The 22721-nt window shown below is 48.3% G+C and overlaps 1 protein-coding gene across 2 annotated transcripts in view; it reads left to right on the forward strand.

Annotated features, from left to right (window-relative positions):
* The window catches only part of LOC119375492 (spectrin beta chain, non-erythrocytic 2), a 220566-nt gene that overhangs the window by 168646 nt on the left and 29199 nt on the right, over positions 1–22721 (forward strand). For both annotated transcript variants that reach the window (XM_049411038.1, XM_049411039.1), the window contains exons 52-59: positions 3438–3552; positions 4447–4560; positions 5476–5601; positions 5829–5885; positions 6328–6429; positions 14579–14845; positions 15415–15678; positions 22214–22498. In XM_049411038.1, the coding sequence (XP_049266995.1) occupies positions 3438–3552; positions 4447–4560; positions 5476–5601; positions 5829–5885; positions 6328–6429; positions 14579–14845; positions 15415–15678; positions 22214–22498 (1330 nt within the window). The remainder of the gene's footprint in view (positions 1–3437; positions 3553–4446; positions 4561–5475; positions 5602–5828; positions 5886–6327; positions 6430–14578; positions 14846–15414; positions 15679–22213; positions 22499–22721) is intronic.

The raw sequence follows: 22721 nt of genomic DNA on the forward strand, positions 1-22721 counted from the left end.
GCTGCAACATCTGGCAGCAAGTCGCCGATCTCATCGCGTGCGCAAGCAAACCGCCGAATGTGGTCGACGTAGCACAACACGTCCGCGTAAGTCGGAACGGACACGCTAGCCTCTGCAGCGTCGTCCATCTCTTCCTCGTCGGAAGTTCCCGCAGTGTCGGGACGCACAGTTTCGATAATGTCATCCAGCGACACTTCACTGCACACTGCAACGTCGTCGTCGGCACCAACATAGTCCGCGAAAGATCCAGGCAGCTCCAGGCTGCCGAACTCTGGTTCATCGTCAACAGGCAGTGCAGCTTCACTGGTAGAACAAGCACCACTTCTATTAAAGCCGCAGTGCCTGAAGGAGTTGGCGATAGTTTCTGGCGTGACTGCGTCCCATGCACTAGCAATGTAGTGCATTGCGTCAAGCACAGGAAGCTTCTTATCCAACTGCTTGCGTTCCATGCCCGCCAGCCGACGCTGCACCAGAAACTTCCGATATTTCTGTTTCATGCACTTGATGACGCCAGCGTCAAGTGGCTGCAGCTGGCTAGTGCAATTGGGGGGCAGAAATACAACTTTCACATTTCTCAAATGCGACATATCTGATGGATGGCATGGCGCATTGTCAAGCAGAAGAAGAATCTTTCTGTTCTTAGCCCCCATTTTGGAGTCCAGCTGCTGCAGATATGTAGAAAACATAGCAGCCGTCATCCAGGCTTTCCGGTTGAACGTGTACTGGCACGGCAGCCTTTTCAAATTCTTGAAGCATCGCGGCTTCTCAAACTTGCCGATCACGAGGGCAGGAAGCTTTTCAGAGCCGTCTTCATTAGCGCAAAGCAATACGGTAAGACGCTCTTTGCTTCGCTTACCCCCGTGACAGCTCTCTCCTTTGAATGCCAATGTCTGTTCTGGCTGCATATTATAAAATAATCCAGTTTCGTCTGCGAACACGTCGGACGGTTTGTATTCCCGTATCAATTCCGGCAGCAATGGAGTCCACTGTTTGGCAGGGTTCTGTTTGGTGTCGCAGAAGTCTGTTGCCAGACTGAGAAGCGCGAAGCGGCTCGTGGGTTACGTGCGCCCCAGTGACACGGGCACACCGCGGACGCTGGCACGGACGCACGCCTGCCCCGAAGGGGCAGGCGCGCGGACTAAACAGCGCGTGGCCGCGACAGCGGCCAGTAGCGCGTGACGGAGACCCTGCCAACCGGCCATTGAGCGCTAGCGAAATGGCCGCACTCGCGAAGCGAGGGCGAAGCCGCGATAGTTTTCCGCGCCCGAAGAGCGCAGAGGGCCTTCACTGAGCAACAGGAAAATAATGTAGTCACTTTTCTACAGTGTCGGAGCTGACTGACGCGCTCTCTCCACAGCAGCGGCTGTACACAACTCCACTGCGTTTTTTAAAGCGATCCAACCAGCCATTGGAGGCTTTAAAGTCGTCAATGCCGCAGCGCAATGCAACTGTCTCAGCCTTCTCCTTCAAAATTGCGCCATCCACGGCGATTCCTGAACTGCGGGCCTGACGCAACCACTCAACGAGGGCCTTCTCCATGGCAGCATATTTGCCATCTTTCGCGGCCTTCCTGTTCAGGCCGAACTTTGCCACATTTAGTAGGATGCTGTCCTTCTTCGCGAGGATCGTTTTCAGCGACGACTCGGGAATGTTCAGGTCGCGGGCAATGCTGGCCTTTGTTGCTCCGTTCCGCTTCTCTGCCTCCTCGATTATGCGAAGCTTTTCTCCGAGCGTCAGCGGTTTTCGGTTCCGCGACATTGCGAGACGCAGCACTCGCAACCAAAAGTTCGAAAGCTTCCTCGCACACCAATGACCGAACACAGAAAATTTTGCACGTGGACACAGCAGCTGCGGCGCAGCACAACCAACCGATGAGGCAAACACGTGAAGGAATGGCTGAATGGCAGCACGGCAGTAGGCCTATTCGATTTGCAAGCTTCGACCAATCGCGAGCGGCTAAAACGCCCCAGCCCTCTGGTAGCTAGACAGCGGCGAGTTCCGGTTCCCGCGGCTGTCGCAAACATTTGGCTCAACAATCGCCGTTCAACACGTCCGGTATAACGACACGAAATGTAGTGAAAGTTATCGTATACTAGAAAGCGAGCTCGAGATTATCTGCCATGTTATCTGCTCACAACGGTCACTGCGGTCACAACAGTCACGGTCACTACAAAACCACCCAAAAGAAGAGAGAGAGAAAAAAAAAAAAAGGCGACAACGGAAGTGCGCAGTGCAATGCGACAAAACGAATGCGCTCCGGCTGGCTCCGGCCATAGAGTTTCCTAAAATTAACTAGAGGGGACTCTGGCGCTGCGATCGTTCAGCTACATATGGGTAGTACACAAATTTGCCTAGTCTTCGTGCTTGCGGCTTCAAACGTACTTGTGGCTTTGTTTATTGCTGTGTTTTGGCGTTCGTTTCGGATAAAAGAATAGACCGTTGTGAACTTCGTGACCAGGTTTGATTTGGTGAGCCTAAAAAAGTTAAACTGGTGAAGTGGAACGGCTGACTTTTGCTGAACTTCGCTTTTCGACAAAGCGGATGCAGCCGACGCGGAGCCAAACGGAGCCGAAAGAACGAAGTTTAGACAAATTTGTGTACTACCCATCATTCCCATGCTGGCTGAAGCGTCATGCGTTGCTTCTCCCATAGACACTAGCGCCAGAGTTCCCTCTAGTAAGTATTGTAGGAAACTCTATGGCTCCGGCCAACGTTGGCTCTGGCTAGCTATGGCCGACCGCGTGTCGAAAAATTGAAGAGGCCCTGTGGTGGCAGCGCGGATACGAACTCGGTTCCTCGGTTTCCCGACTATTTTCGCCCGGCCGCAGTGTGTTTGCGTGCCAGCCCGCGTCATCGTAGGTCTTTTTTTTTTCTCGGACAGTCCAGCAAAGCGTCGTACGAGGCGGGGCCGGCGTAAAATTGCGTCGTACAATTGAGGTTTTTAATACATTATTTCTATGGGGGTTTTGCCGGGACCAAGCCAATTCGTCGTAAAACGCGGGTCGTCGCAGGACCGGGGGACGTATAATCGAAGTTCCACTGTACCTTATTTGCTCGCGTACCAGTAGCAATGGTTAACACAGTCTAATGTTGGCTAACTATTAACGGATGCTGGCTGGTGTTGCCTTATGTTGGCTGAATGATGGCTTATTTCGGCTAAAATGGCTGATTTACTGTTGCATTCCCAACACTGTCTTTTTTCAGTCTCATGCCAATTATGGAGTTGTCTAGTGACATTTAATATTTTTCATTCTTTCTATTCTTCGTAATTGAATCTCATGGCTTTCACTAGCTTGTAGATCAGATGGAGATGAGTTTAACGATAAACGGAGGGAATCACAAACACATGTCACCGTTGAGAACACACGGAAAATACATCTCAGTAAGACATTTTTGCCCGTTTTTTAACTGGACACGTTGCCTTGCTTGTGTCTCAGGTGGAAGGCCCTTCAAGGAGCACTGGAGGCCTACCGTGCTAGGTTGGCCGCTGCCCTTGAGGTGCACGCCTTCAAGCGTGACATTGACGACACTGTCGACCGCATCAACGAAAAGGTTTGAGGCTTTTAGCACATTTGTTTGTTGCCCTTTAACTTCAAAAACACGTTACAGAATAGGGCCGACTTACAGTGTTCGCATGTTAATTGCAGTTGCAAATGCAGCCATTTAGTAGTAAACAATTGCAAAAAAAATGTCCTTTGTTAGCAGGCTTGTCTTGTTAGAGTGGCTGTGTGTCTTCAATTAATGCATAGTCATATAATTAATTTTATAGTCATTTAATATACTTGCTGCATTATTTTATTGATAACAGAATTTTTTAGGATAGTTCCTTGCTTGAGACACTATTCTACTTTTTGAGCCAGATATTTAAAAGTTCTGATGAATCTGACTTGAGAAGTATAATTGTGCTACAGGCAAAAGGCGACGTTAAAAAATTTTGTAAATGACTAAAAAAAAAGTACTCTGTATTTTCCGCTGCCATATATTTCATTCTTATGCATGTTGTATGTGTTCCTTCGTTTTGTGTCATAAATTAATTTCCATGTCCTCCAGCTGGCTCTTGCGTCATTAGTTGTGCTGTATGCTAGGCTGTTTATAGTCATTTAAACCAGTCAATACAAACTAAAGTTGTTAGTCTTGGTTACTGCAAATGTGGACTTCGGCAGGCAATTTCATTTATTACTGGTAGTACTCAGAACAAAGTAGAAGGAATCATTATAAGAAAAACAAAATGGTGCAAGCAGCCTATTCTAGTGACCCTACTGATCTTTAAGCTTCTCGTCGGACGAGAGAGTAGACCACGTTATAGCCGCCAGTTGTGAAAGGAAAAACAAGTTATTAAATTCTCTGGCAGTGTTCAGTTGGGTATTGGGAAATGACAGCCAATTGCAGCATTAATCATCAAAAAATTTGGCTCCGTCTTACGCTGTGGATTTGGATTCGTTCTAGGCTATTGTCATGACTACGAAAGAGGAGAGCAAAAGCCTGCGTGCCGTCGAGTCACTCCAGCGAAGACAAGATGCCGTGGAGCGTGAGATGACCACCATCGATGCCAAGCTTAAGGTTGGTTTTCTTTCAAAATTGTTTTATCGATAAGTTGAAAAGCTTCTGTGCTGCGTTCAGTGTGCTGCTAGACTTGATCAACCAAGCTTGTAGCTGATGATGATGATGATTATTATTTTACTGACGCCCAGTTTAAGAGGGTGTGGCGACAAGGAGCTACCTAATCTATTTGTCAGAATCGAGTGTTGTTTGACATGTTTCATACTAGCATCCTCTCTATTTCTTTGCAATTTTTTCTTTCTTCATTCAAGCCTCTATCCTATCCAGAATGCTATGTCATGCGTGCTATCAGTGTGACATAGCATTCTTGATAGGAAAGTGGCAAGCGCCCGGTTTTCAGGAAAGGAAACGCAAGCTAGCCGGATGATGATTATTATTGAGAGACAAAAAGACACACTTTTCATGCGTTCTTTTTTTTACTGTATGGTTGCCTATGCCTGTGAATACTGCAGTTCTATCAATCTTTGTTCTACATGTCTGTTAACGTGCCTTACTGGTTAAAGTTCACAGTTAATTTCACTTTGTGCCTTAGCCTATAGGGTATCGCATAATAGGTGCAACTTGTGATTCTGGAACATGTAAAGAAATGCACTTTGCAAACAGCTCCTCATGCTTTTAATAAACTTACTATCTGTATATATACAGCTTCATGATGTCATGCTACACAGTTGCATGACCGATAAAGGCGCACTGCACAATTCCCTTAATAAACTCGCAACATCGACCGAGAGATCAGTGACACTGACTCGGAGATCTGCAACACAGCATAAGCGTATGACGTCTCTGGAGCCACGGTTGTGGGAGCATTGTGGAGTTCTTGGTAGCAATTGGCACATTAGGTTGTCACGAAACTCTCCCGATTTTGACTCTTAATAGGACACTCTTAAATTTTCTCTCATTGGTCTCTCGTTACAGGACCACGAGCAGGACTGCGAACGGCTGATGAAGAAACACGGGGAGCTGGCCTCTCCCATCCGAGCCAAGGTCGTTGAGGTCCAGGAGAACTGGAAGAGGCTTATGGGTCTCTGCAACAACAGGCGAGTCAATAGATTTCTATATACACTGAATGTATGTTGTGATGATAGTCACTGGATACAATTCTGTTGACTTGTTTCAAATGAATGTACTGACATACTGTGGGTGTCAGCTAGAGTGCGAAAGAATTTGACAGAATTTCCAGCAAGTATATTTTCTGAAAAGATGACACTTGAACTGGAACTACAACTTTTTTTTTTTTTTTTTTTTTTTCGCTTTCGCTGTTCAGGAAGCAAACCCTTGCTGGTGCATACCAACTACACAAGTTTCTCACGGAGTTGAAGGGTCTGGTGAGTTTTTCTTTTTCTGGCTCTTTTTTAATTGTGTTCCCTGCTTTCTTTCGGTATGACCAGTCTGAAAAATTCTATGTGCTAGCACTCAAGGTGGTTGTAAAAGCATACAGTGCCCTCAGTGTCAGAAGGAAACACGGTTTGCCTAATTCTAACTGTGTAAACACTACTAAGACTTCATGGACGACCCTTGCAAGCCACATTTGGCTGCATTCATCTGTTCCCTGTAATGCTGAGTAGTTTGAGCAAACCAAAATCCCTGCTTTATTTTGCTCATATTAACTCACTCAAAATGCTGTGAAAGCATAGTGGGCCAATGAAAGCCCTGGCTTTCACTTGACTAAACCATAACTTTTTAATTATCCGAGTTTCAGCTGTCACGAGTCTACTGTGTCACTGCCTAATGTGCTGTCCTTGCTAACGTTATGTTGTGCCGTTGCAGGAGGCCTGGGTCAACGACCTCATAGAGCGGATGAACTCGGGTGGTCTGGGCACCAACATGCAAGAAGCCGAGAGTCTGCTGGAATTTCACCAGGAGTGCAAGGTGTGTTTCGATCGTAATTAGACATTGCACAGTTAATAGATCTGTGCGACCATCTTTGTTTGTGCGGGGAGAACGTTGCCAAATTTTTCTTCTTTAGTTTAGAAAGGATGAGAGGCCACTAGGGGGCCAGAGAGTGCGGACGTGTTTCACGTCGGCTCTGCAGTTTTTCGATGTTTGTGGCGGAAATTCAGATCTTCGATCAACGACATACCTCTCAGCAGCATCGAGAAGGTCGGCGAACGCTGTCGATACCAAGTTTTTCGCAGGTGAGCCATTTTTCTGGTCACTGCAGCGACGTTATTGCGGTGCCTCACCGGCAGACGAACTAAGCCGAACGCAGCACTGGTCGACGCCGTTGCTCGCGCCGCAAACGCGGCCGGCGACCAGGCCGAACGCGGCGAGAAGTGCGACGCCCCTCACTACTCATCGCTTTACGGCCTTGCTTACGACCAAAATGGAAGTGGTACAAGTGGAAGGCGAAGAAATATCGCCGACAGAGCTCCGTAAAGAGAATGGATGGCTCGACGTATGCGCCAAATGCAAGGAACGCAAGACGCTCGTCGAGGGCACTGACCCAGTTGAGCAGACAGTTGACACGCTGGCTAGTGAAGAAACATATATAAGAAGGGCAGCCAGAAACGTGTGAAGACTGAACATGAAGATCAAGAAACCGAACCTGCCGGCGGACGACATCAAAATCATCGTGCGCCCTAGAGATGGCTTCTGTACCGCGACGCATCGTGCTGCTCGGATCGGCGACAGCATACGCAACGCGGCCGGACTGACGCAAGAAGAAACAAGAGGTGATATCTTTCGTGTCAACGAAAGGCAGAACATAATAGTCGTCAGCACTCCATCGGAAGAGAGAGCCAGAAGATACTGTGAAATCTGCAAACTACGCATGGGAGACAAAGAGTACGAAGCGAGTGCATACGCAGCAGCGCCGGAAAATACAACCAAGGGCATCATCCGTGGGATACCCGACGAAGACTCCCCTGACGACATAGAGAGACATCTGGTCAACGAGCATAACCCAACGTTGTTGCACGCGAAGAGGATGGGAAAGACGGCAAACGCCATTGTCGTATTCGAAGGAAGTGTAGTGCCGCACTACATCTACTACAATGCAACGGAGCACCGTTGCGTGCTATACAAGAAACAGTACGAGACGTGCTACGCATGCGGCCGACTCGGACATCGATCCGATGTTTGCCCCAACCCACAGAGTAAAAGACGCAGAGGTTGTGGCTGCGATGATCCAACGGAAGACCACCAATGCGAACCCAGATGTCGACTTTGCGGTAAGGATCACCCGACCGGAGACAGAAAATGCCACGCCAAGTACAGGACTCCTTACATTGTGAAGAAACGACTCTGGGAAAGGAGACAACGAGAAGAAGAAGAAGAGACAGCCAAAGACCAAAGACACAACGAGGAAGGAGGAGACGACTTTTCGGTGCTGGAGGGAAAGAGACGAGGGCGATCCACCTCGCGCTCCCGCTCTCGCTCCCGCTCTCGGTCGCGGAACGCCAAGCGACAGCCTGCGCCCGGAGCCGGAGCCAAGGCCGCACCGGACCCAGGTCCCGGAGCAGGTCTACCACCAGTACCGGCACCACAACGACGCGAGCTACCGGAAACGGAGATAAAGACGGGCTACCCAAAGCCTTCAAGGTGAGCTGGGCACAAAAAGCCGCCTCCGGGGCGCACATGCGGTTCGGCACTGCCACTACTAACAGTGAAGGGGAAAACGACATTATCATGCAAATCCAAAAACGACTCGAGCAATTGGAGAGCGATAACACCAGATACATCAACGTAATAAAGGAACTCAGAGAAGAAAATGCCAAACTAAAGGACGAGGTAGCTAGGAAGGACGTAATCATCCAATTTGCGGAAAATACAGGGGAGGTACTACCTGGGGAAGAAACAGTGCCCACACCCACGAAACGCAGGGCAGTAGAAGTGGATTCGGCTCATGCCGACAGTAAAACACAGAAAATAGAGGAAAAGAGTAGGAAAAGACAGGATAGACAAGAAACTCAAGTCGAAGAAGACATAAGGACAATGCGGAAAGAAATAGAGGAGGAAAAGAACACGCGTAAGATGGAAATGGAAGGAATGCTTAGCCAGCTCACTAGCGCGATGCAGCAGATAACTGCTACAATGCAGCAAATACAGCAACAACTCACAGCCTTACAGATGAGGGTCGAAAACACAGAAAGAAGATTGCCAGCTAGCAACTGTGGGCCCGTCAAACCGACAGGGAAACCGTACCACAGATCAGTGGAAACAGAGACTTGGGATAGCACTGGAAAACACTAACATTCGCTGGCACCATGGCTACACACGACACGAAAACGTACAAAATTTGGCAGTGGAATTGTAGAGGATACGCTAGAAAGCGGGGAAACCTGCAACAGTACCTAATTAACAAGGAGCAACCGGACGTGATACTCCTACAGGAGACTAACGTGAAGGCTAAATTATCGGGTTACAGGTCATTTCACGATACAGCCCCTCGGGACAAACCGGCCGTCGCGACGCTAGTCAAACGTAACCTGACCGTAACGCAACACGAGATTAAGGCCGACACGATACCGCACTTGCTGGTGGAGATAGTACCCACGAAGAACCGGAACGACAGTCTTTTCATTCTTAACGTGTACAGCAGCCCCCGACTTAAAGGGACACTAAAGGCAAATATTAAGTCGACGTTGACTGTTGAAATAGCGGTCCAGAAACCTCGTAGTGCTGCTTTTGTGCCAAGGAAGTGCTTATTTTGAAATAAAATCACGTTTTTAGTGGTCCGCATCGCGTTAGCGCGCTTCAGATCTCCCGCCTGAAAATACGACTCTCATACGTCACTGCTGCCACGCCCAACATTGCCCGCTTTTACTGCGCGGCCGCCGACACTAGTAGCAGCCGAGCGGAAGTAGCGGGACCCACAGTAGCAACAACGGGCGCTGCGGCAAAGACTTGCTCGGATGGGCACATTCAAAGCCGTCACCAAGTTGCGATTGGTCTCGTAATCCTCAGTACGAAAGTGCAGCGAGCACACACGCAGAGGTTTTGACTGTTTAGCACACTGGCGCAATGGCATGACACTAAGCCACTTCGAGCGTAAGGGTTCATTCCGCGGCACCCAGTGAAAAGACACACCGGTTTCCTTGCTGCAGCACTGGCGTTGTGCACCATTCGGGCATCCGGCAATATCACACGCATGCGGCATTTTGTCGAACTTTCTGTCAGAGCGACCTTCACGAGTGCGCAAAACACGCACGGCAGTACGCGATCCCGAAACTACCACTGAGACGGGCGAGGCACAGTTCGGCGAAAACGGAACCATTGAACCACGCGCGCCGTTCCCCATGGCAACGCCACGGAGGTTTTGTTTTCCATGAATCAAGCGGAAACGAACAAACAGCATTTTATTACGTCTTTTGATGCTCGGAATGTTCTTTTTTTACTGCTGCTAGATTGATTACTAGTGATTTATTGTAGGCCGACTTCCCTACGTCATCGGGATCACTTCGAAAATGTCCCACTCGTGGCGCTCGTCATGTGATACATTTAGCTTAATTTCTCGGTAAGTAGGGCACTGCTGTTGATAATATTGCCGTTTTAGAAGTTGTCATACATTGGGCTTTCACTCTGACATAAATTGTTATTTGCCTTTAGTGTCCCTTTAAGCACCGCTTTCGCACGTTACTCAAGAAAGCGGCTGGCATAGCGGGTAACCGAGCTCTCCTCGTAGCGGGAGACTTTAACGCTCACCATACAGCATGGGGCTACAAATATGAAACCTTGAAAGGCAAGAATCTATGGGAGGACGCGCAACAGGAAGGTCTCACTCTCGTTACTGACCCCTCTACACCTACGCGAAGAGGGAACAGCGTTTGTGCAGACACCTCACCTGACCTCGCGTTTGTTAAAAACATAGAAAACGTATGGTGGACAAATACACAAGAGGATTTAGGCAGCGATCACGCCATTGTAGAAATTCAAGTCGACGCGGGGCCGCGCAAGACGAGAAGCAAGCGACTCAAACTTGTCGAGTGGGATAAGTTCAGACAGATCAGAAAAGATAAGATTAACTCTTCGGAAAATATCGACGATATCGAAAGGTGGACCGAAACGCTGAAGCGCGATGTCGCGACGGCAACGCATGAGGTCCCGCCCGAGGCGAACCTCCAGGTCTTAGACAGTAAACTTTTGCACATGTGGGAGGCTAAACGTAGCCTACAAGCCCGATGGAAGGCAAAACGACACAACAGGACTTTACGTAGGAAAATTGCCAAACTAAATAGAGACATCGAGGAATATGCGTCACAGCTCTGCAAGTCACAGTGGGAAGAAACGTGTAACAGCATGGATAGTCAGCTGGGGTTAACCAAGGCGTGGAATCTCCTCAGGTTCCTACTGGAACCAGAGGAGACAAAAACGGCACATAGGCAAAAGGTCAATAAGATCATAAACGAATACAAAGGGACCAACGAAGAACTCCTGCACGAGCTCAAAACGAGATACACTAATGAGGCTAGACACGTACCCCACCCCGAATACAAAGGCGCTGTGAACGAAGACTTAGATAGACCGTTTAGCATTGCTGAAATACGCGCGGTATTGCACAAACTCAACACAAAGTCGGCACCCGGACCGGATGGGGTTACTAACAAAACGCTTAGAAATCTAGACGACGCGTCATTAGAGCAACTCACGAATTTCGTTAACGAATGCTGGGAAAAGGGACGGATTCCACGACAGTGGAAAACCGCCCGCATAGTTATGATACCAAAACTGGGAAAGCGCCTACAGCTGGAAAATCTAAGACCGATATCGCTGACGTCTTGCGTTGGTAAGGTCATGGAGCACGTGGTCCTCACGAGACTAACCAACTTTCTCGAGGACCGCGACCTGATTCCTCACACCATGCTGGGTTTCAGGAGGAACCTCTCCACGCAGGACGCCATGCTACAAATCAAGCACCAGGTAATAGACAGCACAACCAGATCCACCAAAGCAGTATTAGGCCTAGATCTTAAGAAAGCGTTTGACAACGTCAAGCACTCAGCTATACTGATCCAAATAATGGAATTAGGACTCTGTAAACGGACGTACGACTACGTGCGCGATTTTCTCACGGACAGGACAGCGAAGATCACGCTGGGCGTTCTCGAGTCCGGAGAGATAGAGATGGGCAGCGCCGGCGCCCCTCAGGGCTCGGTGCTTTCGCCCATGCTTTTTAACCTCGCACTCGTAGGGTTACCGCCTAAATTAGAGGAGATTGACGGGCTCTGCCACAGTCTGTACGCAGACGACATAACCATGTGGGTAACGCAGGGATGTGATGGCCAGGTCGAACAAACGCTACAGAGAGCCGTCGACACGGTTCGAAGTTTTTTAGAGGGCACGGGCCTTACCTGCTCGGCTGAGAAATCCGAGCTACTAGTCTACAAACCTACGCGCAGAGGTCGCAAACCCAGAGAAAGCGAACAAAGCGGAAATAACGCACAAGATGAGATACGGCTGACAACCTCGGAAGGACACGCAATTCCCAAAGTAGACGTTATACGCGTGTTAGGCTTGCATCTCGCAGCCAATGGACACAACGGTGAAACCATTCGTAGGTTGGAAAAAGCGGTAAATCAGACCATCAGATTGCTAAAACGCATTACAAACAGACACAACGGTATGAAAGAAGGCAACACCATTAGGCTTGTGCAAGCCTTCGTCCTTAGTAGAATCACGTACGTTGCCTCTTACTTAAAGTGGCAGGTAGCCGAGAAAGCGAAATTAGATTGTTTAATCAGGAAAGTTTATAAGCAAGCCTTAGGGTTACCGAAGAACACAAGCACGATGAAATTGTTAGAACTAGGTTTGCACAACACGCTTGATGAATTAATAGAAGCGCACGACATAGCACAATACGAACGACTTTCAAAGACAAAAACAGGTAGGCACATCCTTGAAAAGCTAGGCATAGGCTATCACACGCAGCAAGGTGAAAAAGCAGACGTACCCGCGACGGTGAGAGAAAGGATAGTAGTTCCGCCGCTGCCCAAAAACATGCACCCGGATCATCACGCCGGTAGACAAAATAAGAGGGCGCAGGACTTGCACAGGAAATTCGGGAATAGCAAGGAAGCGGTATTTGTGGACGCGGCCAGATACGCGCGCAGGTGTGGCTATGTGGCCGCGGTGGTCAACTGCGAAGGAATATGCGAGACGAGCGTTACGGTGCAAACCACACTCACCGAGACGGCCGAGGAGGTGGCCATCGCCCTCGCAGTGGCCACCACCGAGGCTGAAGTAGTAATTAGTGACTCGCAAGCAGCGATACGTAACTATGCTAACGGCCGGGTCTCCCGAGAGGCGCTGAGAATCCTAACGAATAACGAGCAAAAAATCCGAAACAAAAATGACACTTTCGTAATATGGACGCCCGCACACACACAAACTCCGCTGGCCGGCAACGAGGCGGCACACGCGGCGGCTCGAGAGCTCACGAACCGAGCCGTTGCGAACACCGACGCCGCTTCGACCGAGGTCCCACGCGGGGAAGAGTGGGAGTGGGAGGAACGTATGACTAGCTACAATGAAATAACGCAGCACTACAAGCTAGGAAGACGCAAATACCCACCGCCGCACAATAGATTAAATAAAAAGCAGGCAGTTGCATGGCGGCAGCTGCAAACACACACTTACCCAAACCCAGTTATCTTTCGTCTCTGTTACCCTGATCTCTATTTGACAGACAAATGTAAGATGTGCGATGCAAGGGCAACACTGGGCCACATACTATGGGAGTGCTCGAGCTTAGACGACAAAGCACACGGAAACCATGAGGAGGCAGTATCGAACCGCAGGGTGCGCTGGGAGGATGCTCTGCTCAGCTCCGCAATCGAAGAACAACTTTGGGCCGTCCAGCGAGCCGAGGAAGCCGCCCGAGCCCAAGGGCTCGCAGCCGATGCCTAGGTCGGGGTTGAGGCCTACCCCAAGTCAAGTTCGCTGGACTTTATAAATAAAGTTATTTCTCTCTCTCTCTCTCTCTAGTTTAGAAAGGCTTTTTGCTGGTACAGCTGGTGTGGCGTTCTTGTGCGACAAACATGACAGCTGACAAGAGAAAAGAAAGTATATAAATAATGTCTTTAGTTCTCAAATGCCCAAGTTCTAATAATGAGTTGTCATATTTTGTGACATGAAAAGCAAGAACATCTCTGCTTTAATTTTTAACCCGCATTCTTTTACACAGAGGCCTGTATTTCATTACCCACATAGTTTTAGCTGTCTCAGTTAACGCTACTGAAAGTATGACATGTTCGTTAATGACCACATCAGTGCTGAAGAACATAGCATCAACAAAATGCCACTTGCAGAATGCTCGAGTTCGACGAGAAATTTCTGCTAAATTTTCAGCATGCTTCAAGTCTGCATTGACAGACTACTTCACAGAATAGGAGAGAGATAAAAAAGAAAGAAAAAAACATTGTTTTTGAAGAGGGCAGCTGTCTCATTTAATGTGTGACCAGTGGTCCCCATGTGGCCCACGAAAAATTTTTTAAAAGATGAATTCAGCAAATGAGCGTACTGCTACAAAGAAGGTGTCATTGTAGAAGAATAATAGCTGAATGCAGCGAGTGATCTTACTGTTAGGAAAGCCTTCTGCTAGAGGAGTACAGCTGAACTTCTTTATAAGAGACATGCACCAGGGAGCAGTTCTCGTCCCTTACACGAGGTGTCTCTAATGCGCAGGGTACCTTGTTCTCATTTTCTGATCAACCCTTATTTCGATGTAGGCACACTGGTGTGTCTTATACCCAGTGGTCTGTTACATCAGTGTCTCTTATTAAGGGGTTAAACTGTAATGGGTGAATCCAGTAAGTGAGCTTACTGCTGCAAGGGAGGCCTTGTGTTAGAGGAACAATAGCAGAATAAGTGAGTGATGTTATTGCTGCAAGAAAAGTCTCGTACTAGACAAATAATAGCCGAATTCAGCGAATTAGCTCACTGCAGCAAGAAGTAAATGTCTTGCACTAGAGGAATAATGCAGAATCTTATGGAATGGATAGAAGCAGGACTTATCTAGGATCTTGCTCGCACTACAACTTTTATTACATTGAAGTTAGACTGACAATGTCCTTGTGCTCAGGCGGAGATGGAGGGTCGTCAAGACGCCTTCGAGAGGCTGCACTCGTTCGGCAACATGCTGCTGCGGGACAAGCACCCGGCGTCGGACGTCGTGGACAAGGAGCTGGAACGGCTGGAGCAGCTGCGGCAGTCGCTCCGCCGTGCCTGGGAGGAGCGGGCGGCCATCTTGCGGCAGTGCAAGGACCTGCAGGTGTTCCGGGAGCAGGCGAAGCAGGCCGAGGCCTGGCTCTCCAGCAAGGAGGCTGTGCTCAACAACGAGGACCTTGGGGTAAGTGCATGAGAGTAGCAGTGTGGGTGAGTTGGTACCTAAATGGAGGCCCTTCGCAAATGCCAGCTAAGTAACATTAAAGGGACACTAAAGAGCAAAATGATTTTTGACGTACTACTAGTAAACTATTGTTTCACGATACTAAAAACACCACGCTTGCCGCGAGAAGACGCATAACAAGCGAGAAAACGCACAAAAAGAAAATGTGGGCGGCGACGCAACCTTGAGGTTTCCGCACCATTCGCCATGACGTCACATATTTTGACGGCACCTACTAGGGCCTACGTACTTCATAATCGGTAAAAATGAAGTACATTGTCCTCTGAGGGGGCCGTAGACATAACATACCAAGTCTGAGGAAATTTTGTTGAGCCAATGGTGCCAAAATACGATAAATACACTTTGAAATTTGTGACGTCACGTGCGGAGATTACGGTGCGAAATTCAAAAATGAAACATTACAGTAATCAAGCTATATAAATCAAGGGGTTGCTAGTATTCTAAACTTTTTGTTTTTGTTCAGTGCCTTGAGAGATTAGTGACGCGTGGTGTTGTACTCCGCGTCGCAGGACTCCATGTCGAGCGTGGACGTGCTGACCAAGAAGCATGCGCACTTCGAGCAGACCATGGAGACGCAGGGCGAGCGCATCAGCCACATGGAAGAGTTTGCACGTGCCCTGGTTCAGGATGGCCACTATGACAGCGCCGCCATCCAGGCACAGTGCGACGCCATCTGCGCGCGGAGGAAGCGGCTCCAGGAGACCGCGCAGCTCAAGCGGAGGCGCTTGGCCGAGTCGCGCCAGTTCCAGCGCTTCCTGCGCAACGTCTATGAGGTATGTGTGGAGTGAGAGCGCTTGAATACAAGTGTAGATGCCATGGGAGCTATTTTGTATACAGTAGACTCCCGTTAAGACGAACTCGAAGGGGCCGCGGTCATCTGTTCGTCTTATCAGGAGTTCGGCTTATCAGAAGTGCCCCTAAAAAGAGACATGGTAACATGCCAAGTGAATCCAAATATGTTACTTGAAAACACTGAATGGAGTAGGCCTACAATGGCGGCAAAAAGACAAGAAAAAGCATTTATTTGGCTCATCTAGATAAAAACTATGCCTTCAAGCAGAGTACTTACACGAATCGTACGAGCACCTGATTTCGCGGGTTCAAAAATAAAAAAAATTCATGTACATACTGCTACCACATTTTAATGATAAAACTGTAGCACGCTCCTATGTTGACGATTACAAAAAGAGAGAGAGAAGCACAATTTTCCTTCAAAGAATGTAAAATTTATTGTCCTGGCAGTTCGTTTTCTTCTGTGAGCCTGTTTTGCTGGCTCTAAGATCACTTCTGGATGGGCCTCGGTCGCGTGCTGTTGCCTTGACAAAGTCATTATACGCTGAGTTGCTTAAGAAAGTCTGCAAGGTTTTCTTCGAGGTCCGGATATTTTGCCGTTTTCGGTCCATAGTAACTTTTCCTGAACGACGTGCAGCTGAAGATATCCCATCGGGCTACTCACGGTCACAAGCCTCGCCACGAAAAAGACACAACGCAGCTATATTCACTGTGCAAAATAGCCTTCCCTTGTCGTGCGCTTCCATAATCAAAATGGCTGATCACAATTTGCACTTCACTGGGAACAGATACAACGCACACAGGTCCTATGCGAACCAACGCGAATTGACCACAAAATACATGTGCTCGGCCACCATTGTGTGATGGCGATGACAATGCACCTGACCCCTCTGACGGGAGTGCGCCGCGATCGTGGTTTTGGTTTCGTACTCGATTGTAATGCACAGACCATTTTTGTTCCTGTTGACGCTTTCTTTTTTTTTCCCCCACTCCCCTTGCGTTTTGTACTCCAGCTGGGAAACTGAAGAACGGGAGGGGAATACAATGGCTTGGGGGTCCAAGTTGTAAATCCCCCTACCCTTTTTGTTGCTTTCTTTGCCGATAAAGCCCGCACCTCCCCCACCCACAGGCTGGGGGTGAGGGGGATGCCGGCTTTATCCGCTGACCGTTTTTTTTCCTTTATCTCGCGCCCTCCGCGTCGCGATTTGCTTCGCGTCTTTGCTCCCGAAAGCGCTTTTTTTTCTTTTGGGCTTTTTCTCGGTCGCCTGAATGCCCAACCAAGACTGCAGTGTTCGTTTCGCAGAATCACCAGCGTTATTGACCACCGCGAGAGTTCGTCTTAACAGAAGAATACACTTGGGCGGTTCGTCTTAAGCGAATTTTTTTCGCATTAAAGGCCAACTGCAACGAAATTTGACTTGGACAGAATTCGCTCGGAATGCGTTGTATATGTTGGGTAAGTAATGATAATCACAGTGAAAAATCTTGCAGTCGCGTATTTCATTTATAATCGGTGCTCTAATTGTCAGTTAGCAGACGACGCGGAGCCCTAGCGGTGTGCCCGGGCAAATCGGACAGAAACGGAAATGACGTAAATCACAGTCCACGGCCGACGTGAGCAGAACTCTCTGCAGCCGCATCCCTTCCTTTTCTGCGTCGCGCTATTTTGCAGGACGAAATGCAGGGCCGTAGGCTGCTGGAAGACGTATGTTACGGACGGGACTAGCTTTCACGCTTTTCCGAAACACGTAAAGCTCCAATAGCGGCGGGTTATCGCGGTGAGGTGAAAGGAATGGGAGCTATCGAAGAGTGTGGTACTTTACGCGGCGCACTTCAAAGACGACGACTTTATGTACAACCGGTCTCTTTTCGCCCAAATACTGTTGAAACTGAAAAGAATGTTGAATCCTGACGAAGTGCCTTCAATATTCAGCCACTGCAAACCCAGCAGCGGGAAGCTCCGACCAGTGTATGGAGAAGCACCGGCGACAAGAGGTATTCGTATTAGACAGCTTTAGTATAGCCTAAGATGCTTGTGTCAGCGTGTTTCGCACGCTAAAATATAGCGTGACGCTATTCTAAAGACATTAGTATAACGTAAAGCCAGTAAAACGATGCCCCGCGAAGCGCTAGACTAGCTGCGCCATCTATGCGCGAGTAATGAAAGCGCCAAAAGCTGATCGGCTCGCTTTTAGTTGCTAGTAGTCAAAGCAGCAAAGTTCGACAGAAATGTAGTCGTGCTCGGTTCAAAGAAATTCAAACACGTAAACGTATTTTAAGAAAACAAATTGTGTTATATTAGGTTTAATGTGTTAGGTTTTGGGTGCAGTCAGACAAGTGTTTACAGAAATGCAGGGACGCTTTCGGTAGAAAAGGGGCTGTGCCAAACCCAGCATCGATATAGAAAACAACGCTGTCTTACCGTCCGTGGTCTATCAACGAAGCGAGAATACCCGATGTGTAAACCACCAGCATTATTTATTGTGAACCAGTGAGTTCTCCAAGACAGCAGGGCGAGACGATTGGTGCGAAGCGGGCAGCCGATGCTTAGAAAAGAGTTTTATCGCATGTATCCGTGTTTCCTTCACGGTGGATGTTTACATACTTTGTTTTTTTCGTCACCATTTAAAAAGAAAACTCTGTGGCGCGGCTGCGAACCGAATACTTCGGAGCGCAGAGCAGACGATTCGCCTGCATAGGTCGGTCAGTCGGGCTGCAGTCTGCGTCACTTCCGGTCAGTTGTAATGGCGTCGTTTTTCTAGTTTCGGTATCAAAAATTGCGGTGCTGGCGGGTTTTTTTCCGAGGTAACCACTTGCATTTCGAAGCTGAAATTTGGCAGGTAGCATTATCCCCGGCTAGACTGCCTATAATTCGGCTTTTTGAGGCGTGCGAAATTTCGTTGCAGTTGGCCTTTAAGTCTATGGGGAACCAAACAACCGGTCCTGTGTTGTTCAGCATAAGCGAGAATTCGTCTTAACCGAGTTCGTCTTAACGGGAGTTCACTGTATGTTCTGTGATAGAACGGAACTAAACCTCACGAGAGGATGAGAGGGAGCAAACAGTGAGCTGAGGGAATTTAGAAATGTTTTCAATGCATGGTTTCAATGCATGCATGGATATATCGAACCCACATATATAGAATTTTCGGCTATATCGAACTTGTAAATTATCCCCTTGAAAATCCTTTGTAAAAGTATAGAAATTGACACACGTTTATAATAAACAGTATTTTTACCCGCCATCGGATATATCGAACACCGCGCGAACTGGAAGGCGCGCTTCGGCACTCGCTGAGCCCCGCGACCTTCGCGGCACCGCACCTCAGCCGACACCCGAAACGCTCACGTGAGGGCGAGAGGGCTCGGACTGTACACCTGCTGGGCGCGTTCTCCAACTTGTGGAACGGCTTTTTTTCTTTTCTTTTTTTTTTCTCTTTTTCCTACGCTCTCCGCGTTTCCGTCGGCTCGGAGAGCAGGAACGAAGGAGCCGGCGGCCTCCTCCTTTCGCCTTTTCTTTCTTTTTTTTTGTTGCTGTTTTGTGAGTTTTCATCAACCAACCACAGCCCGCCCCTTTCGTATTTGCTCAGCCAACTACAGCTCGCGCCTTTTGTACATCGCTGCTGCCCTCGCTGGTAGCCCGGGCGCCCGGGTAGCCATCGCCGCCATCGCCGCCATCACGACTGATTGCGAGTGCTTTGTTGGCGGAGTTCACTTCCATGAGTTGTCACATACCACCGCATTCCTCTGTTGCGTGCGTGCTCCCCTGCGAGCTCGAAAACATCGAGCTGAAGTTTCTGCTGGCGAACACGACAGCGAAGCTGCAACTGCTCGACCAGGGCATCATCAAGTCCTTCAAGGTGGGCTGAAGGTTGACCTGCTTGGTGCCATTCAAATGGTGACAGGCGCCTGGCGAGATGTGAAGGCGGACACAGTGGCCAACTGCTTCCGGAAGCAGGCTTCGTGACGGCAGAACTTGCAGAAACCAGTGAAGACGGTGACGACAAGCGCATAGACGACGCATTTCACGAGTTGTCGTCCCTTTTCTCGGCTGCCGTTCCACCCGAAGTGTCTGCGGACGATTTTGAGGAAGCGGACTGCAATGTTCAGGCTGTTGCGAGCCTCACTGACGAGGACATTGTAGCTGCGATCGCAGGGGCCCAGGATGCGCAGGCCGACAGCTCAAGTGGAGACGAAGATCGTCTGGACGAGGCGGCGGCTACACACACGTATTCCGCCGCTTAAGTGGCGGCAGCGTTCGGCTCGATTCGCCGTTTTTGCGGTGACATGGAGTGAACCGGGCTGTCGCACCTGGACAGCCTCGATAAGATCGAGGCCAGCGTCTTCAACTTCATTTCAAAGACGAAGAAGCAGGCTAAGATAAGCGATTTTTTTTTCGTGCAAATAAAACATTCTGTTGCATTGTGTGTGTGGAATTAGTTGTCATTCTTGAATGCACCGATTGTAGGTGATTGTCTGCCACTGGTAAGGTCTCGGGGCCTGTATTTTTTTATATCGAATTTTTCATATATTGAACTAATTCGCAATCCCCTTCGAGTTCGATATATCCGTGTTCGATTGTATAGAATTATTATAGCTGAACATCAATACTATTGGCAGGAATTGTTTTTCAAGCTTGAAATTGAAGAGCGCGATGACCTTAACAAGTAATCTGTGTTAACGTCTTCATTGGGCGCTAGGTGGCATCACAAGTTCACGAGACATTCGGTGGGGGGGTCTGGTCGCGATTTTCGCAAACTGTCAGTGCAGGATTGCATTAAGGGGAGATGCGGGTCTTTCTTTAATTTCTTTTATCAGCTGGGTAAACTGAATGAAATTTAACAAACTTATCCAACTTTTTCTGCAGATTCCAAATCTCTAATTAAATTTTTGGTAGCTGCATTAGTTCAAAAGATGTGCAATCTCTAAAAGCATATTTCTTACGGGAATTTTCGGCAACTTTGCTTTGTCAAACACCGAAACAAAGTGGGTGGCAAGACTGCCAAAGAGCTGGTTTAGCCGGTGATGTTAATCCGATTGTCTTCAACAAACTTTGAATGCAAAATAAATAGACGTAAATGTGAGTGAAATTTTCTTGCTGCATACTATTTCTGATCATCGAGAATTATAATTTGGTAAACAACATTATAAGAAAATAAATAGCATCACCGGCTAGACCAGCTTCCTGGCAATCTTGCCACATACTTTATTTTTGTGTTTGACAAAGCAAAGTTATCAAAAATCCCCGTAAGAAATATGCTTAGATATGTGCTAGAAATTGCATATCGTTAATTCCAATGCAGCTAATAAAAATCTACTTAGAAATTTCGAATCTGCAGAAAACGCTGAATAAGTGTATTAAATTTCATGCCATTCACCCAACTTTTAAAAAACCATTTTTTAAGACCCACGTCTCCCCTTAAGCGAGGCAGATTGCAGGCTAATTCGATTCTCCGGCTCGAGCAGTTACGTTTCGATCCAATCCAAGTCGTCCAGAGACCGTTTTGTATCCATTCTATCGGACGGAACGGTGCATCCATCTGTTCTGTGCCCGTTCTTTGCCAAAATGATTGACAGCACTGCCTTTTTCGGTTGCTGTTCTCACGTGTGACCGTAAGGCGAGCCTCGACCGATCCCGTGCAGCTTCCTCTTGTCCGCTCGTGACATTTAGTTTTGTTCTGTCACAGAACACGTACAAAGTAGCTCCCCATGTCTTTGCCAACACGATGTGAGCTTTCGCTAAACGCGCTTTTCGTGCGCTAGAAAAGACGTACAATGAGAAGTACGCACACCCACACAAAGTGCTTCGTACTTGTGTCTTGACCCGCCGCGGTAGTCTAGTGGTTATAGTGCTTGACTGCTGACCTGAAGGTCGCGGGATCAAATCTCGGCCGTGGTGGCCACATTTTGGTGGAGGCAAAATGCTAGAGGCTCGTGTGCTTAGACTTAGGTGCACGTTAAGGAACCCCAGGTGTTCGAAATTTCTGGAGCCCTCCACTACTACGTCTCATTATCATATCATGGTTTTGGGACATAAAGCCCTAACAATTATTTTTACATGTGTCCTGTGTTTCCCCCTGCAAAACGGCGGAATCCTGGGCACGTTTTTCACAGTGCAAAATTACAGGACAAAATTTCACAGCGCAAAATTACAGGACAAAAGGGAGTGCTTGTGTGCGTCTCTCTCTCTCGTACTGTCATTTCGCACTGTGAAATTCGGTTGTACACTCACACCTCATTATAACAAAGTCACATCTGCCACGAAAATAACTTCGTTATATCCGAAAATTCGTTATAAACGTTTATTTTTAACACTGTATCTATGACAAGACTATTCTTAATTTACTTCGTTATAGCCGATAATTCGTTATATCAGAGTTCGTTATATCGAAGTTTGAGTGTATTTCCCATCGTATGTCTCATCCTGTGCCCTAAAATGTATTTTAGCAAATTCAAACAACTTTCCCAAGAAGTCTTGTCAAGAGGCTGTCGTTTAGATACATTGCCACGCTCTCGCAGGTCGAAGCATGGCTCAACGAAAAGCTCCAGGTGGCCTGCGACGAGAACTACCGGGACCCAGTGAACCTGCCAAGCAAGACCAAGAAGCACGCCGCCTTCGAGGCCGAGATCTTGGCCCACCGCGGCCGCGTCGAGACACTTCTCAACGAGGGTCAACGGCTGGTTGAAGCGGACCACTATGCCTCGGACCAGATCGAGTCTCGGCTGGAAGCCGTGGAGAGGCTCTGGGCTCAGCTGCTGGAGCAGACAAAGCTGAAGAAGGACCGACTGCAAGACTCCTATCAGGTACGGTTTTGTGATGGTCCTAGTGGGTACGGTATCGGGTACGATAGTGCTTCTGGGCAGTCAGTCACCATATGGGACTAACATTTAATGCATAGTCATTCAAGTGTATGTTGAGACCTTCTGAAGGCGGATATAACTTGAAGGGGCCCTGCAACACTTTTCCAAGTAATGATTGAATGACTCACTATCGAAGTTCAGTGCCTCACGAATCGACTGCCACAAA

The sequence above is a fragment of the Rhipicephalus sanguineus genome, chromosome 11 (genome assembly GCF_013339695.2).
Source record: "Rhipicephalus sanguineus isolate Rsan-2018 chromosome 11, BIME_Rsan_1.4, whole genome shotgun sequence".
Taxonomy (NCBI): Eukaryota; Metazoa; Arthropoda; class Arachnida; order Ixodida; family Ixodidae; genus Rhipicephalus; species Rhipicephalus sanguineus.